The sequence below is a fragment of the Tyto alba genome, unplaced genomic scaffold, assembly GCF_018691265.1.
Source record: "Tyto alba isolate M040663 unplaced genomic scaffold, T.alba_DEE_v4.0 Super-Scaffold_38, whole genome shotgun sequence".
Lineage (NCBI taxonomy): Eukaryota > Metazoa > Chordata > Aves > Strigiformes > Tytonidae > Tyto > Tyto alba.
The window spans coordinates 36814449-36834457 of NW_024881313.1; the positions used below are offsets into that span (position 1 = coordinate 36814449).

At 40.3% G+C, this 20009-nt stretch overlaps 1 protein-coding gene across 2 annotated transcripts in view; it reads right to left on the bottom strand.

Annotated features, from left to right (window-relative positions):
- Nucleotides 1-1462: 1462 nt before the first annotated feature.
- Nucleotides 1463-20009, bottom strand: part of CRHR2 (corticotropin releasing hormone receptor 2) — a 163809-nt gene continuing 145262 nt past the window's right edge. For both annotated transcript variants that reach the window (XM_042802229.1, XM_033002880.2), the window contains 3 exons: nt 19535-19670; nt 17186-17227; nt 1463-3787 (listed from right to left, as the gene is read on the bottom strand). In XM_042802229.1, coding sequence (XP_042658163.1) covers nt 3647-3787; nt 17186-17227; nt 19535-19670 — 319 coding nt within the window. In that variant the 3' untranslated portion in view covers nt 1463-3646. The remainder of the gene's footprint in view (nt 3788-17185; nt 17228-19534; nt 19671-20009) is intronic.

Below are 20009 nucleotides of genomic sequence, written 5' to 3' on the forward strand. Positions count from 1 at the left end.
CTCGTGTGACAAAGGGCAGGCTTCACAGCATAAGAATAATAAATAGTGAGTCACTCTGGCTAAGCACTCCAAGGGCAGATACAGCTGTTTCCACAAAGTTGTGTTTTGTGTCTATTAAGAAAAAGAAAATACACCAGTATAGGAGAAAGAAACCAGTCCAGTGGAATTGTTGCTGTGTTGCTGCACTGTACTTGTACTTCAGAGCTGGGTGCATGTTCACAGTGATGAGGAAAAGCTAAGCTGAATCCTAGCTCTTCAATATCAAAATGTGAAAGGCGGGTTGGTTTCAGAGCTAACACGGACTATACTGACTCATTCTATGGAGTAGGATCTTACTGCACCTAATAAAACCAAGTGAATGGCACAGGCAGACAGGTGAACTTAAGGAAGCAATAAGAAGATATCGATCAGTTGACAGATTTGAAGGGAAAGAAAGAGACTTCAAAGCACTATTTCCATGGAGATTACTTTCAATGGCAGCTACTTTCCACTCCCTGTTTCTATGGCAGCTTTCATCAGGAGATCTTAATGGCCAGGTCCTTGATGTGGAGGAAATAAAGGGAAAGATAGGAATTGCCGCTTTATTGGGAACCAGAAAGGGATACTGAGAGGGCAAATGTGAGCCTGACACCAATTCTACTGACACTGGTAAAAGTCCTTCAAGAGACTTGAAATGTATATCTAGAAAATAGACTGACAGTGACCACTTTGTAAATACAGAGGCCATAGATCGTGCGCCTCAGGTTGTGGCTCCAGAGGAACCAGAACATGAGCTCCGGGACACAGATACTCCACTTCTTGTTGCTGACCAGGAGGGTTTGGTGCCCACTGAAAGGTTAGTCAGCCTACAAACTAGTCATAGGTTGTCTACAGGGCAGCCATGTACAGAAAAGATAGAGCTCACTGTGTATAATATGAAGAGCTATGGATTGAGCCCCATGTATCCAATCTCAGACAGGAAACCCTCAGCTGGTGTAAATGACATCCCTTCCACTAGCTGCCACAAAGTAGTCACCTCCTAGGACTTTGTCTGATATAAACTAGACCCTGCCTTTTTATCTTAAGTCCTGACCTTTATGACCCCTCCAGAGATGCTGTGTTCCGTTACACACTTATCTATCTCCACCGTTCTCCCCTGCTCTGCAGTCTCTGAGAATACAAAAGAAACACACCTTCACAATAATTTTTTATTGCTTTTCTGGGGATAGTCTGAAATCTTGCTCTTAAAAGGCTGATGGTAGAAATTCAAGCTTGATTTTCAACACAGTGCTGTAGAGAAAATGGGCTGTGGCTGCCTACCTCAGGCATAACAGACTTCAGAAAGCTTCCATGGCAAAACAAGTAGAGATATAGTATATGTTAGCATGTCAATCACTTCAAAATTAACCTAAGCAGTATCCCATTAATGCTATATATCCACCATACTGGCTTGAAACAGGGTCCAGTTCTGGAAGGACTGAAAATCTCTGCTTTGGACAAATACTAATTGGAAAAAGGTTTTTATTTTTTGTGAAAATACACTTCTGGTAGCAACAATAATCTGCAATTACCGACAGTACATGCTGCATTGCAAATCCCTTTTTCATCCCAGACTGGCCTAGAGGCAGAGCAAACACAGAGGTACTCAATCCATATATTCTAACCTGTAGATATATCTATCCCCTCAAACACAATATGCCGGGAGGCTGTGCATCACTATTGTGAGGCATGCAATGAATAAAAGCACTGACACCGTCCTCTCTCATCACTTTTCTTTCCCAGCTACCATGAAGACAGTTTGCCTCACTTTGCAGAACTCAGGGCACTGACAGCAGTGAGTGGCATAGGCAGGCACATTTCCAGTGTTATTTGTAGCTCTGCCACACGGGGATCTGTCATGCTAGTTGGCATGCCACATGGAAGGCTGTGTGAAGACTCTTCCCTTCTCCTCCTCTTTGGCAGAGATGATAGGTCTAGCTAGACAGAATCTCAAATCTCCCTCCTCCCTTAGTTATCTCATTGAGGCACATGAATACAAATGAGAGCTAGGAGGGAGAAAGTTACAAAATTTTAATTTGTTAATTTAAATTTGCTGTGCATTGCCAACCAGCTCAAAGTTGAATGTGATCGTGCTGTTAGGACAGGATGCCTCCAGAAATAGGGGATTAGCATGAGTGTCTTCCAAGATAATTTCCATCCCTGTGTAGTCTTGAAAACTAAAGAAAGACCAATTTAAATCTGGATATTTAAATCCAGCTTGTGCTAGAAATTCCTCTAAAACATGCGAAGAAAATTCAGAATAAGCATGCTGAAGTGGAAAGAGCAAATTACTCCAACATTGGTGAGATACAGGTGACGGAGAATATATTACACAATTTGCTTTTTTCTTTCTGCTGTTGTGAAGCCCGGTGGAGGGAAGGGGAATGAAGAAGGAGACGGATCCGGTGTTACACCATGAGCTGAGAAGGGAGGCAGTTCATCTTTCATTTAAATACCCTCTTGCTTAGATTTTATCATGAGGTTGTTCTTTGTATTGGCTTATTATCAAACAGGATTTCTTTCCCTGATCTTAGATGTGAAGCCACTCTCAAGACAGGTGTCCTCCTTCTTTCCAGAGTAAAGAAAATGATGCCTGGTTTTATTGAAACCAACCCAGAGTAGTGTTTATTATTGAAAATATACAGTATTTTTGAACATCACATAAAAAGCCTAGTAGATACATCTGCTCTAGTTCAAAATGCTCAGTAGATAATCTTTGTGCAGCATGTAGCACTATCCTCATAATGCAAACATCCTCTTCTCATTATTATTTTTACAGTACTTCTATTTTATATTTTTTAAACCCAGAAAACATTTTCTGTTGTCCTTCCCCACCCCAATCCTCTTAGCTGAAAAAAAACAAAGACTTTCCAAAGGCTACTTACATTGTGTTGAAAGCGTGGGGCTAAGAGGAGTAAGGAGATTTTATAGAGCTATCTAGAGATATTGTAGTCCTTTTCAAAATTATGTGTATGAACAGGGTGTAGTTCTTGCAAGGCAAAGTGCCCTGTGTTAAACAGTCTAGCGATGCCCTGGCCAACTCCCAGTCTATCAAAGGGAGAAGTGGGGAAGGTAGATAACTTTAGATTTTTCACACCACCTTCCAAATGCTCTTTTTCTTGCTGCCACAGGTTCTCAAATGACAGTTCTGCAGAGAAGAAGTTTTTACAAAGAAACAAGAAAGAGTTGGGCTATCTATACACCAAACTGTTGAAATCATTGGGAATCAATGTACAGGGTGAGATGGGCAGTATGACAAAATTAGTCTTTGTTCACCGCAATACAGAAGGGATAAACAAAAAAGAAAGGAGAAAAAAAAATGATTGTTCCTGCCAGTGTGCTGTTTTAAACGTTGTATTTTGAACTTCCACAAGGTGCAGTCAGTGTTGAATCTCTTTCTTCTTTGAAACTGTTTCACCACCACCTAGTCCAAGAGGCTTTTGCCTGGTTGCCTTAAAGCAGCATCACAAATATGGGAGATGAGAGTCCACAAAAATACGATGGGCACCTCATTGTGAAAGAGAGCAGTGCAGAATAAAGGAAGAAAGTTTGAAGAAAGGGGCTTGGGGGGAGTGAAGAAAGAGGAACCCTGAAGGCCACCAAGTGGTGTGTGTATGTGCAGGGCATGTCACACGGCTGCGGTCTGTTTGATGCTATGGAAGCTGATTCGTGTCGGAGAGGTGGGGATAGACATGGCACGTGCCACACGCACTCGGAGGGAGTGATGGTCTTGCCAGCGGTGCCACCTTTTCCTGGCAGCAGAACGGACCTGGTGGGGAAAAAAAAGGAAAGAACATGAACACTTAGAATATTCAGGTGTCCTCTGTAAAGGGACACTAGACAACACTGAGACAAACGAGGACACCTCAAGCCACTGAAACATGCAGGGCTTGATTCAGCCGCCTAAACGTGGGCATCTAGTTCACTTGTTATTCTCCTGGGAGATGTTTCCAGATATTTCTCTCTGAGAAAAGGATGGGTTTCACATATCTCATGTCTCATAGCTGATGTCCTAAATACCCCAGAGCATTTAAAATGGCAATAAATGCCCAAGCTTATGCAACTGAATCAAGTCCCTAGGCTATCTATAGTTGCCTCTGCTTCTCTTGTATACAAAGAATCACAGATCATATAAGTAAACATTGGCGTCTACAACCCAGACACACCTGACCTAATCCCTGTGAGCATCTTGTATAGGCAGTGAAAAGTTACACTACGGTCAACAGGTCATCCTCAAGCAGATATTTATAAATAAACCAGATGAATCTTGAACTTTAAGTGCATTTTGTTTTGCATGGACCATAGAAAGAGCCCAGGAACTCTAGCTCAAATATATATGCATGTAAGTGAGAGAAAGGCAGGTGATAGGACTCCTATCTTCAAACACAATAGGAGGGAAGGTGTGAGATACTCCTAACATAGACTGTAACCAATTCTTGCAAAATACCTGGCAGAGAAGACTCAGAGTCAGAACCTGGAATTAAACATTTAGACTAATTTCTAGATATTCTTGTTGATCTCTGTTTAAGGTAGAGAAAGCAATTCAGACCCCTAGCCTAGGCAGCTAGGTAAAACTATGAAATTAGGTGAGATGGATCTGGGCCCAGATTCTTGGACAGTCAATGGGTAATCGTACTCATGACACTTGGAAAGGATGTTGACATTCTGCTGCCAACCTGAAACACAGTCAACTTTAGAAAAAGAGCATTTTTACATACAACTTCCAAAAGTGACATACTTTAGAAGGTGGAGTTATAAATAATATAATGTCGACATTACACCTCAGCTACTGACCCATATCTCTCCTCCTGACCAAGAGAGAACCAGTCAATATTGTCAATGGGTATGATTCATCTCCTCCTAAAGCAGATGTCAAAAGTAGGCCAGATACTGTGGTCAGATTAAAAAATACCTATTTCTTTTCATTAGTTATAATGTCAATCTAGGCAACTAGCTCTGTTTTAGATATCTGGATTATAGATGTAGCTAAATTTAGACAATAATGTCATCTTATCCTGGATGTTTTTGTCTTTAACGTAATTATCTTCACCACATCCCTCAAAAGTAAAGGAGTGCCCTTATCCCCCATTTTACGACTGGCAGGTTAAAGTCTGGCTATTAATAGCAGTGATGCTGTTGTAGAGTAGACCTCAACATGGATCAGCTACCACGGCAACTGTACAAGGCATGGGATGACCTTGCACAGATTGTGTGAAACCCATGCTGACATAGCTTCTCAGCTATCAGCACCTGAGTGAGGTAGATCAAAGCCATCCTGGGTGTATCTACAATCACCACTGGGACTGCAGGGAATATGGTGTAGAAACAAATTGTCCAAAGCTGCATAGCCACTGCTTTTCTCCATTTCTTTTAAAGCTTGGGGTTTGTCTTCAAGTGCAGTGTGAAGTGTACTCAAAACACAAGGAACATGCACTCCCCAACCCCACTTCACACCAGCCCCAACATGCTGTCTAGTGGGTGCTCAAATGAGTTGATGAGCTCTAGTAGCAGAGGTATTTCCCACCTGAACCACACACTGTTAGTATTAAGTGTCCTAGATGAACAGGAATGATGGCTGGATGGTTAAAACATACAACAGTTCATAAGGAGGACATAGGAAGGGGGGATCTGCACTCCTTCTCTCAGATGGTTTCAATCCTCTCATTTCTTGGTGGGCCTTCAGGGACCTAGACAGACCCATAGTATGTAGCACTACTACTTAGAAACTCTGCAGTGCTGAGGTCTGGCACCTAACAATCCCTTCTCCTCACCAGATTTGTCTGTCAAATACACCCCATTGCAGTTTTGTGAGTATCAACTTGGAAAACAGTTTTGCAATTGCCCTCTTTGGTGCCTTGTCAGGGGAATCCTGAAGCTGGAAATCTTACTTTCCTATCAGAGCCATTCTAGAAGGTACAAACCAGGGAAAACGGACCTGAGGATCTCTTTCTTTCTTTGTTTCCTTGACTGTGTGATCTATGCTGCTTGATCTGAAACTTAAGACAAATAGATGAAGGTGTTTATGGTAAGGTGAGAAGAGTGCCACACTGGGTTTCTTTCTTTTCATTTTGAATCATTTATTTGTTTTAATATAAAATAATAATAGGTTTTACACTTAATAGGTAGAACAGACCCTAGAAAAAATGAAGGCTATGAGGGGACAGGACTGCTTGCATGGAGAAGAGTAGGAGTGAACATCCAAGTGAAAGAAGGATTGAAGTTAAAAGACAGAATTACCAGGAGGATAGTGATCATCATGAATGAATTTGTGATGAAAATGAGAATAATATGGTTAAACAACAGTGTAGGTGATTTCTGGAAGTCTCTCATTATGAAGTAGTAGGTACAACATGGCTCCACTAGTTTCAAAATGGGGTTTGGTCAGTTTACAAAAGGAGTTAAATGAGATAGTTCTATGAGATAGCCAGAGTCAGGATGGGTTGACTCATCCATATGCTACTACAGTAGAAGCCAGCCTGGGCTGCTGACTTTCACTGTATCATCAAACTGACCTCACTGGCTCACTGAACGTTCCTGTTAAAACACATGAAATGGTGGAAAGAAGATGTGTCATAGTGTTGCACCTTCCTGGATGCTCAGTATTTGCAAACCTATCGCAGTTCTACCTGGAGTGGGCAAGAGATACTTATTCCTGATTGTGGATTTAAGGGTGCATATAATACACACCCAAAGACAAATATATGTGCCAGAACACATGCAAGGTGGGGGATGCATCTCATCTGAAAGCTTGATACCTAGTCTTGGATAATTATTTATGCTTTCAGTATGGACAATGGAGAAAGAGAGATGATCACCCCTAAGGAGGTCACTTATATGTGTAGAATGAATAAATCCTTGCTCCAACTTGCTCCTCTGAGTACAAAAATAGCTCAGCTAAATGTTGGGCACCTAAGGCAACTGGTATAATTAACATGTAAAGTCTCAGAGGGTGTAACCAGTATCCTGAAATTGTCCCATGAAGAACATGGGACTTTCTCTGCAGAGGGATGTTGCCTCTCAAATGCTCCTTTCTCCTCAGATGTCACCAAATGCTGAGAAACTATTAGAAAAAAAATTTTCCTCGTTCTGCTGCAGTGAAACACAATTGTACAGGGAGACTGTGATTCACTTAAGTCCTTCAAAGAGGTGAATTTCTTCATCTCTGGTGAAAAAGCAGAGAATAAATCTCTGTGTACAGCACAGTCTTGCTAAATATGTTGATAGCAGACTGGCAGTCCTGTGCATTCAAGTATCCCAGGTAGTCCTGCAGCAGCATTTCATGGGGTCATAAAAAGGAAGAGTCACCCGGTGGGCTTTTTGTATTTCTGAGCAACTTGTGTGAACAGATACTTACTCAGCCAGCGAAGCCAGATTAGATTTATCATTTGTGCTTCAAACCAATCAAGTCAAAAAGAGTCACCTGGAGATAAAGACGTGAGTCTGAACAAGCAGTTGTTCAAAGGGCTTTTATGATATGGTTTTGTTTACAAGCTTTGAAAAGGATAAAAAGTAGTAACAAAAGTGCTGTCGTCTTGTACAGCTGGAGCCATTCCTAATGGACTGAGCACATGGAAATAGACTCTGCACTTACAGAGGTGAGTGCAAAGCATTTCTTAATGACAGAATAATTCACTGCAATTAGGATGTGACCAGAGCGCAAGCAGAAAAGGCTAAGCTCAAATTTATCTCTTACAATTGAACTCAGAAACAAAATGCTAGCTTAACTTTAGGTCAGAAAAGAAAAAAGAAACCTGGATGTGACTACTATAATAACATGTTAAAAAAGACCATAAAAGCTATTACACAGCAGAAGAGTAATAGAAAAAGCTAAAGCAAAACAGCAACTTCAAACCTGGTTATTAATCTCCATGAGAGCAACTACCTCTATCTATTAAGCATTTATAGAGTCAGTACCATGTCCTAGAGTCAGTATTAGCACATCTATGACCTGAAATTAGCAGCACTTGACTGTAATAGCCCCAAAATGCACACAGGCTATTATCAGTGGTTAAAGCTTACTAAAGAGTCTTGGGAATACAAATTACCAGCTCTACCTCTGTGTAACTTTAGTTGCTTGAGATGACAAAGTTTATCCGTGATACTGAACAGAGAGCTCAGTTCTCTATGTTGACCCGTGGTCTGTCTCTGTCTTGTAGTTACTCTCTCAGAATTACCCTTTCAGCTCTTTGCACTTTGCGTACTGTGAACAATTGCAGTTTCTAAACATGTGATCAAATCAGATATATCAACATATTTGTGCCTACAGAGTGCGGGCACTGCTTTCAGCATGACTGCTTTAGAATGGTCAAGAGAAAGAGTTCAGGTGATGGGATGGAGAGAAGTCAGTGGGTGATAGTTTTTCTTTCCTGTTTGGATCACTGAACCAAGGAGTTCTCAAGCTTTCTGATCACATCTGAAAATCACTAGAAACCATATCTCATCATAAAAACTGTTAAAAACCTCTCTTCCTCAGAAGAAGAACAACAAAAAGAATGGAAGAGACGGAGTTAAGGATGAAAACAGGCAGAGAAGGTTTGCTTTTGATAAAATAGACATTGACTTTGTATTGCTGTTACTTATGCTAGACACTGGCTGCTGGCTAATTTCTTGTAGCCATCAATTAGAAATGAACTGAAGAAAGAGCCTTTAGCGACATTAAAAATCAGTTTCTGAAAGAAATGTCATGTCTTATAAGCAGAGATGAAGAAAGCTTTGTCCATTTACACAGTACTTAGAACAAAGAGGCTCATTCACTTGGGGCTTCTTGATGTAATACTAAAATACAATAGTGGTAATGTAGGTAAAAGGAAGGGTCTGGTAAGAAGAATAGGATTAAACGAGCTGTCACAGTAATGGAAGCTGGAAGTAAGACTATTTGGATGCCACCATATTCTGTCCTTAGAGAACATCCGTCACATGAAAGTGTTAACAAGTGAGGGGCAGAAGGACAACAGGTACTGAATAATCATGGTGTTCAGTAGTCTGTGACTACATAACCCTAATTAATTCTTGCTTTGCTCCTATGCAACTTTTTACTCCCAGAAAACCCGATCCAAAAGTAAATTAAATAAATGAAAAACGTTTATATAGATCTCAATGGTCTTTGAAACAAACTGATTTTTGCTCTATGAAAATAGGTTTCAGTGATGAATTAACCAAGTTCCACCTACATTTAAACACCTTTATGCCATGTTTCAGATCCTTGTGCTGCAACTGGAGGTAACTGGAGAATAACTGTACTTTCAACATTTTTGGTTATGAACAACAGTGTAAATTGAGGAAAAGGTGATGAAGATTTATTCAATCTTATTGTAGGCTACAGATGAGCAAGAAGGACTTTGACGCAATGTTCAGATCAGCAAAAGGTAACTGTCTATGCAGACTTTAAATTTCAAGACATTGGTCTCACTGTGTCTGACTGCAATCTAATCCACTCCTGTGAAGTTTCTGAAGCCCTGCCCTCTGTATCCAGCAGAGACATAGGAAAGGCCATAAGGTATTGGCAATAGTTCATCAAAGAGAGACAACTAAAATTGACCAGTTGAAATGTACCCTCATTTGGGTGAATCACTGCCTATAAATGAAGTTGAGGGTGATGAGCTCAACTGCCTATGTGTATGTATTAGATGTCTAATGTTAGGGGGATAAATCCCATCCATTACATAATAGAACTTAAAACTAATGTAAAGTGGTGTCTTAGATACCTTGAAAGTTTTCCAAAGGGTGAGGGTGTCCCTCAAGAGAGGAGGGACAGCAAATACTGTACGTAATAGTAAATGCTGTGAAGAAACCCATGGATCAAGGCTTTTCAGATCCTTGGAAGGATTAAGTGCAGTCCTGAATGGAAGAAAAGAAACAGAACAGCCTAAGCAGAGAGATCACTGGACTGACAGACCTGGGGATCTGCAGATGAGGAACGTTAGCACTCAGAGATGTGAGTGAGTCTTCATATATTTTTTGTAAATAAAGTACATCACTGAGCAACTATATACATGTCCTATAGCCATCTCTCACCTATTGGTATGGCTTTACAAGTCTCCCAGTAGAGACAACCTCTCAGGCCAAAGATGGTCATTTTATTATTAGACAAAAAATTTAAACGAACACCTCTATAAAGGTGCTGATATTAGTGTTAAATACTTCTAAGGTAGGGAAGGGATGTAGTCAAAACAATCTGCAAGGCAAAGGAAACAAAAATAAAGCCAGGTGGAACTTTTGTTTTTTCCCCCCAAATAGCCTACATCATACCACTTTTTCATGTAACAATGTTAAGTTTCTTTTTCTCCCTAAAAAAATTATCATGCTTAAGTGGTCTGAAATTTATTTTTTTGCCTGAATATTTGGCAGCAGTTCTGTACAACCTGGTAACAGGTGGAAAGTTTTGCAGCACCTGCCAGACTGGGATGTTGATGTTTTATTTCTTAAGATCACAACAGTGCAATTTTGTTATATATAACTGCTCAATAAGTTAGAACAATTCTAACTCGCTACAAAAAATTGCCACACATTTTGGGGTGGAAGCAAATGCCGCTCTTCTGGGCCACAAAGGACCAGAATTAATGACGAGAGAGGGAGACCATGAATGCAGTCCGCCCACTTCAAGCCTCTGTGATTTTGTTGTGGAGTGCTCTGGAGTCACACTCACAACAGCAGTGGTGTAGTGAAAAGGGAGATGGGCCCCGCCTGAAGGGACCTACTGGAGTCACAGCAATGAAGGTGACTTTCTACCAGAACACACCTGGGTGTGGGAGACGGGTACTGAGAGGAGACTGCAGTCCTGTAATGAACTGCTGCCTGGTGGTCCCAAAGGGAAGGTTTGATCCCTTCAGTTGACTCTATATCGACCAGGCATCCTCAGGGGCATTTAGGAGTAGTACTCATACTCTCACTTTTGGGCACCTTTGCTCAGAAAGCAATCATTGCAGGAGATGGAATTAAATTTTAGCCTTCTAGTCAACCCCTATATTCATATTTATTCAGTGATTTGAAGGAACGCTTAATGCATGTTCTTTGGGTTCAGTATGATTAATGTGAAGTCTGCTTAGATTGATGGGCAGGTGGATGACTAACCATTTAGCTGGTGATTCATAGCTAGCAATTATAATGAATAGCCTCCCAAGATGATCAGATCAAAGTAAGCCACTTTGAGCTTAATAGATTTTGAGAGACAGATGGTGCCTGGGTAAAGGGTCAACACACAAAAAAATTAAACATATTTATCCTTGCCTTGAATCTTGTTGTGAGAATAATTTACAGTGCTGTCTAATGAAGTAACCTGTTCTATTCCTCTCTGGTTATGGTTTCTTTCTAAGTCAGCTAATTACTTACCATTTTAAATGTTAATACATAGCTAATTATTGATATTGACCAGATAATATTAGAATCTGAGGCCTGCTCGAGCTAAGAATTCATGCTTTGCAGGATGATTTCAGACACAGGCCTTGCTAGTTATGTATCCCCCCAGGACATGGTTAGAAATGAAGGACAGACAACTTATTATGAACATAAGATTCATGAATTACAGAACAAATAAGGTTGGAAGGTGTTCTCTGGAGGTAGGGATCCTTCCTCCATTATCCTCTTGTTTCCATCATGTCTTTGATGAGGTAGTAGTAGTGGAGTCAGCCCTATCAGCGAAGTCCTCATTATTCTGAAGGTTTACCAGTGCCTGGCCAGAAATATTTTATTTTCTTTTCTGGGAGATGTTGCAGCATCTGAGATCTGATCTCCTTCCCTCCAGACTCCAGCAAACAGAATCCATAAGACCAAAGCTAATACAACCATACAGGAAGATATATTTGGAATATGAAACATTATAAACACACTCTTTCCCTCTCTCTCTGAAATACTTTGTTTTCACTCAGGAGGAAACCATCACTAGCAAGGTCTGGATGAGAAGGTAGATACCACACTAGAAAGGGAACCAGAGGGAAGATCCATCTTCCTTTAAAGATGCTTTATCTGGAATCAGTCAGAGAGAACAGAAATGCTGGGAGTACTGTACCCATCTGTCTGTGAGCAGAAGTAGCATACTAAAGAACTGAAAGAAGATGCTGAAGACAAAGGTATGGACAACCCCTAAGTGAGCTGTGAGTCTAGAGATCTACAAAGAGTGATTAGTGCTAGTGAGTGTCACTACTGCCTTCTGTTGTCTTCCCTTGATGCTCTCCTATGAAAAGCCAAAGGGGACAATTGTCTTCATTGGCCTAATAACAGTGAGCCTCTTTTGGTACTGAAACTATAATGAAGGTTTTTCCTGGGTTTCATATCATACAAACAATTATAAGGCTACTCTACATATGCCTAAAGACTGTAACCTTCACTAAGCCTTTTCTCAGTTTCAGGTCTGGCTGTGACCTGGATGGGATAGTGATGTTTTCATCCAATATTCAGTTCTCAAGATCATTGTCAGAAAAAATCAGAGGTACCACGTGAGATGAATCCCACACCAGATATCCTTTTGAAAGGCAGGCTTTAATTAAACACATGCTATCAAGCTCAGCTACTGGATAGAATTCATCAGATTGTACTATAGAGGCTGAAGAAATAATATAGTGGTTTCTACAGATCTGTACTCATCCAAACTTACATAAGGATGAGATACCATAAAAGAATATCCCTGATTATACATTATTGTTTTGTTATAAGCAAATCGATCTAGGTAGAATAAATTTCTTCAACTGTAAAAACCTGAAGATTTTTTAATGAACTTCAACAAAAATTGTCCAACAGGAGTTTTGTGGAAATGCACTCTTCAGCACAGTTTCAAGCCATTGTATCTATCCTCGTTCCAAAAAACTCCATCTTAAACTTTTTTTTTTTTTTTAATACAGTGTTATGTGAAATTAAATTCAGTCTTGTGATCTGTGAGTTGACAGAAAGAGTTTTGAGAAGCATCTTGATTTTTGCAGTCATTGAAAAAGAAGTTCACAACCTATATTCATTCTTTTTAATTGGCATTTAACGTAAATGCATATGTATTTTTAAGCATGTCACTTTTTATAACATCTTAAATTCTCAGAAACCTCCTATCCTCAATTTTCTTGGAAGTCCAGAGATGATCTTTACCACTCGGATTAAATGAAATTTACGTATTTTTGCCCTATAGTGCTAGTAGATTTTCTCTGTTTCCAAAAATACAACTTTTTTTCCTTAAAGTCTCTAGAGAAATTAATGAGTCAAGTGCCAATGGTCTCTCATGCCCATCCATGGAATACACAGTTTGTTCAAAACAGCTTCAGAACTTTTCAGAAGCAATAAACCATAAAAAACTGTTAAATTTGTATCTAAATTGCTTCTTTTCCTTAGGTTCACTGGAATAACTTATATATAATGTGTTGTCTTGGAAAGATATTCATATTCAAACTTTGAAGGATCATATCTCCAGTAGAGGGGCCTGAATGATACACACTCTCTCAAGACCTGGCCCATTGGCTTAATTCTCACCTCAGTCAACAAAGCTAGTCCATTATCTGTGTGAAACATCGTGTGTTGTGGAAATGAGGGAAAGAGAGATGTTTGTACTCCCAGGTCAAATGTCCACTCCAAAACATAAGGAAATAAACTAATCCCATTTGAAATTCTTTGCATGGATTGCAATTTAATAGCTTCACCTTTTCCCTTCAGTGATCCCACTGTTGAACTGTCAGACCAAATCACTGCAAAATCAGGACCAAGACCTTTTATGGTGCTATCCTGTATTACCAAGGTGCCCCCTTCAGTTAGAGTGCTGGAGGCTCTGCCTTCTTCACTAGAACATCAGATCTATTCAAGCAGCACAGCTGTGTAACTTCTCTGATGGGTAAAAGAGCTTTAGAAGAGAAACACTTTAAATCATAAGGACATGTTTGTATAAATCAAGGGAAGCTACAAGACGTTACAGAGAAAAAACCTCTCTTTTTTTGTTTCATTTGCCAGCTTCACAGATAGAACACTGACAAAAAGATAGAAACTTTGATAACTTTAATCTGCAATCAATACTGTTTGAGCTCTACTACAGACAGTTATTGGAAGTTTTCAAGTACCTAGTGGCCTCTGTATCAAATATGAAATGGTGGAGGTGCAGCTGAGATCACAGAATTATTAAAGCTTTAAATTAATGGATTTTCTAGGCTTTCTGTTTGTGTCATTTGGAGCAGACCTGGCACTATGTGGGATGAATAACCTGTTAAAGGTTATTATTATGAATTTAAAGAACCCAACTCTGTCATAACTGGAAAACCTAAAGCGTTTAAAACCTTCTGAGATAGCAAATTATCAGCCCATTTATCATGGAGACAGGAATATCGGACACACTGAAGAGATAATAATTCAACAAGGCTTCAGTGATATTTATAAAGATTTCAGGCTACTACTTACAGGCTATTTTCCTCTTTTAGAGCAAAATCTGCTGTGGATCTTGCTAAGAGTGCTGGTACCTCATGTGGATTGAGTAGTATTACCTTCACCATAACTTCTAGTAGGGCTGCCTCTCTGAGAGCAACTGATGTCAGCAGAATGAAAATGATATTTGGGTACTTCTGTACTTCTGATGTGATGCGGTTCACATGCACTAAGAAATAGAGGCTTCTTCGTAGCAGATAATTGAGGAAAAGAGTGTACTGCAAATCTAACTGAGCAGTAAATCAGCTGGCTTTCACTGCTTAGGCATGGAACATTACAATAAGAAAACACACTTTTTCTAGGCTGCCAACCAAGGCCTCCACATATGCTTCTGTTATCAATGTAGCCTGTACAGGCCTCTCACTAAACATGGAGGTAAAACACAACATTATTGCAAGCTTTTGCAATGTGATGTGATGTGACCTTCAGGATGTGATTTGGGAAACATAAGCTCTTTCTGGAATGCTCTATGAGTATGTGGAGATATAGGGAGGATAGGCACTATTACAAAGGAGAGCTTTTATATTAGCATAATATAAGATGCAAATTTTTTTCTGGACAATATGATTACAAATCCATAGACCTCTGAAAATTCACTGGATTTTTTACTTGTTTCTAAGATGTGCTAAGCTGAAGCTAGAACAGAGCAGGAAATTTCACCCTTTAACACCTTTATGATATTTCAAAACCTTCCTACGGTACATTAAGATGAGTCTAAAGTCATTTCACAGTTTCAAGACAATGCTGCAGTATTTGGGGAGTTTAGACTTATGTTATACCTCAAAGAAGTAGGAAGTTGCCATGGCTTAGCTAGTGAAGTGGAAGTTGCACATTAGGTGTAAACATACTGTTACAGGGAAGATTCTGCTCATAAATTCAGCTATTTGTAGCTATCTATATGTGAGCAGAGTGTCTAGGCATGCATAATAGTCAGTGGTGAGGTAGTTTATACTGTCAGTGAAGACTAGAGTTGTTCAGGTGAGCAAACGGAGGTGACTATTGTAGGCTAAGCTGATGAGAAAAAGATTGTATTGACTTGCTTGAATTAATGATAGAGAGAGCCATTTGAGAAAACCCATTGTATTCCACTTGGCTTCTACTTCCCAGTCAGAAGGTGTGAATCTTCTATAGATCCTGTATATTATTTGGTAGACCCATGTGGATGCCTCAGATACTCTATACCCTCTCAAGCAGCACTAGATATCTACGTTTAGGGAAATGAATCAAGACCACCTACATCACCCAAGTTGGCTGTCTTAACCTTGAATGGACTCCCACAGAAATACCCATTCCAATTGTAGCAGAAGTGTGATACAGCTGGGAAAATCAGTTATGGAAATTGTTGCAGATCTGCTAGTAGATTGTTATCATGGCACAGAAGTACATGAGGTGAAACATCAACTGATGAAAGCTGTCTTTCAACAAGCTTGAGCTCATTTGAGTTACAGGAGATGGGAAGTTGGCTCACAGCCTTGGATGGAGAACTTCAGACTGCTGTAGTGAAGGGGATGTATCTCCCACTACAAGACAGCTGAAAGAATCCCAGAACAGCCAAAAGAGTGAAAGCCTGGTATGAACATCCAGCTGGTCCTAGCCCAAGTGCACAAAATGGAGGTGTGCTAGGGTGAAAAAAATTCCCAACTGACTATGAATTCATGTGGCCTGTGTTCCAGCCTCTGATGTTCACTGTGACACTTGCGCAGTTAAAGTGCCTGTACTTTCTGTGGAAGATTTCACCTCCCTATGTATTAAGAGCCAAATGGAGTGGTCAGAATTTATTGAAAGAAAGTTGGAAAGAGAATTGAGAACGCTTTGCTGCCAGTATATAAAACTGGCGTGTGCCTAACCTGAGAAAGCAATGTTGCTTCTTGTTAATATCACCTCAGAATTAATGAGGAAGAGGGGAAATGAAGAAAAGCAAAAAAAAAAAAAAAACAACCAAAACCAGGTGCTTCATTGGGTAAAGAATAGAAAAGGGAGCAGAGCAGCTGGGTGAGAAGACATGCCCATTCTTTCTCACAGCCCACAATTAAATTAAGCAGCAGCACGAACAAAGTATATACCAATACAACAGGAATAATTAAGATATGGAATTAATTTCTGCAGAGACACAAATTTTAACTGGACAAAGATGACACATTTAAATGCAGGTAAACAAGACACTGGAAGAGTAATTAGGGGAAAAGATGTAAATCTTTCACACTTTGGGGTGTAAGTCAAACACTAAATGATATTAGTGAAACTTTTCTTGCTTGAGTAGCAGTACCTAAAACTAATGCTGAGGAACACCACTGACCCTGACCCAACCCTCTTTTCTGAATGCAGCAGGCATTGACCACGCAGAGATAGGTATCCACACAGTAAAACTAACTCACTAAACTCAGCATGACAATCCCATTATAAAAAGGGCTCACCTGCAGCATATCCTTAACAGGAGCCCAGTTCGGAAGTAATGCTCATGTATGCCCAGAAATCATATTTATAACTAATGAGAAACTTCAAAGAAGTCTTAAAATGAAGAACTAAAATTTTACAACCTGAGAAGACTTCTTTTCCTCTGCCCTGATCTCCTGGGTAATAACCTGAATTTTATAAAGCTTTGAGAACAAAGGGCACTTACAAAGAGGGCTGGGAAACTCAGATGCGCATTAACAGAAACTTCTGCAAGAGCAACAGACTGATGGGACTATGACCCCATGTCAAAACATCTCATGTCTCTATAATCAGGCATTCAAGTAAGTTCCACCTCTTATTAATTACACTGACAGCAGGGAACACTACTTACCTCACCATTCAAGAAGCAGTAAAATACTGACACAAAGAAACCCTGGAAAGAATAGAAAGCAGTCAATTGTTAGATAAGTATTTTAACATGCAGAATCAGTGACTGAGCTTTATCCTGGGATCATCCTGAGCAAAATCATAATCTTGTTGAGATCATCCACTTCTAGACAGATCAAATCTTTACCCTACAACTTCATGAGAAAATACTGTGTCTTGCAGTTTACAGGTGAGACATGAGAGCTAGAATCCAGACAGCCCTTCCAGTGGTAGAGGAGATTGTCACTTCAGCTGTGCTAAAGCATATCTACAGCTTCCAGCTGCCTCCCCAGACAGACTCCTCAGGTGCTTTGTTGTGCCTGCCAGCTATATGCGGATGTCTCAGACACTTACAGGGGGTGTCAAATGGCCTTAGATGGTGGTGTGGTTTAAATCCAACCAGCAACTAAGCACCATGCAGCTGCTCACTCACTCCTTCCCCCTCCCAGTGGGATGGGGAGGAGAATCTAAAAAAAAGTGAAACTCATGGGTTGAGATAAGAACAGTTTAATAACTAAAATAGAATAAAATATAACACATACTAATACTAGTAATGAAAAGGAATATAACAAGAAGAGAGAGAAATAAAACCCAAGAAAAGAAGAGTGGTGCACAATGCAATTGCTCACCACCCGCTGGCAGATGCCCAAGCAGCAATCTGCCCCTCCCAGCCAACTGCCCCCAGTTTCTATGGAAATTCTATGTGGAATAGCCCTCTGGCTAGTTTGGGTCAGCTGTCCTGACCATGCTCCCCTCCCCCCCCCCCCCAGCTTCTTGTGCACCCACTCACTGGCAGAGCATGGAAAACTGAAAAATCCTTAATTTAGGATAAGTGCTACTTAGCAACAGCTAAACTATCAGTGTGATATCAACACTATTCTTGCAAGGAATCCAAAACACGGCACTGTATCAGCTACTAAGAAGAAAATTAACTCTATCCCAGATGAAACCAGGACAGATGGTCTTGTGTGGGCAAGAGTATTGTCAGGTTGCTTACATTCATCTGAACTGAATTGCTTTGTGGAATCGATTGACAGCAGTGACTAGACCCCTGCAATGACTGCAAAGATTGGAATGACTGTAATGGAAGCTCAGATGACAACATGATGACACTTTCATCTCTAAACCTGTGAGTGGAATCCTACCCATTTTGCTTTCAGCAATGGACTGTAATAATTGTCATTATAAAGGAGAGGTTCTCTGTGCCTTCTTTCTTACATATGTCTTCATAACACTAACAATAAAATAAGCAGTGTAGCATTTTTTGAGACACTGAGTATCAGCAAATAAAAAATACAATTTTAGGGAATGAAAAATGTGGATTGGTTCACTGGTATAGGCTAAAGTTCCTTTGTTCATAGATTAAAAGGGACATTTTTTGTTTTGGATATTCAGTTGCAATTTCTGGTGAGATGCTCTGTGTTTCAAAGCTAAACACGTAATCAGTAAAAGCAGTAATTTGAAGCTCAAAACTTTTGTAATCTGTAACCTTAGATTTGGTTTGACAGCATGTGTGCTGTATATTTGTATTGATATCCTGGGTATCAGAGTGCTTTTTCCTGCACATATTAAAGGTAAAACATAGTTGCAGACTAGTTTGAGAAAGTCTTTAAGCACAGGTAAAGCTGCAGGACACACTTAAGCAGAAGTGTGTGGCTAAACATCATTTAAGGTCTTCAGTCACTTCTGATTTTGTTCCAAATCCAGAAATCTGGGACAATTACTCACATTCCACTGCCTTTTATATCCTGGCAGAACTCCTATTAAATTCAGGGGAGGGGGGAGATAGGGTATGAATTCTCAGCTGATATGGTCTGATGGCTGAGTGCATGCACCATTGCAGGAGAGCTCGAGGGAGAGGCTGGGCAATAAAGCTAACGTCTTAATCAAGCGAGCCCAACATGTAGGAGTTGTTTCCCTTCGTTTTAGCAACATCTAGTCTAAGTTTTAGCTCACTGTGTGCTTTGTGAAGAGAGCAGTACCTTGGGAGGGTGATTCATCATCTGCTCTCAGGCAGCTTAGGACAGAATGAAACATCACCACTCTCTCCATTGACTTTAGATGGAGCTCAGGTGAGGAGCTGCAGCTACAGACTGAACATAGTGCTGATGTTAAGGGGGATGAATCCCTCCAGTATGCACCCGAGAGGAGATCTCCACTCCATACGACATGCTTATATATCTATTATGCAATCATGAACAAAGCTGAGCTATTTTCAACTAATATTTCTATCACTGCCATAAGTTTCATGGCTGAAAAGCACTGAGGATCCTTTCAGAAGCTGCTGATACCAGCTGTAAACTTTCTCTCTTACCTGAAAAGACTGCAGGAAGGAATTGAAATAGATGAAGACGATCTGGGAAATGTCATCTTCACCAGGGTTGACAAAGAAAAGCATATAGGTGATGCCTAGCAGAGGCAGAAGAACTAACGTTGCCTTGACTGCCTTCCTGTGGGCAGGAAACAAAAAACACAAGTGAGCATAAGAAAAGAACAACTGAGTTATCTGAACCACTATAGATTGACCCAATCCAAACAAATCATTGCTTTAGTGGAGAGAGGGGATGAATCTCAAAGCAATTCAGAGGGAAGTGAAGTACCTACATCAGCTAGAGAGGGAACTTAGGTGCCTCCTTAAAACCTTTCAGCATCTGCACATGTCAAACAGGTTGAGAAGAAAGCAAAAGGATGGCCCAAGACACGTCTCCTCAGGACTGTCCCGTATGTACAGTCACTGGAGGAAAGAAGCATTTTAAGAGAGAAATTCACATGTCAACTTCTGTCCAGTG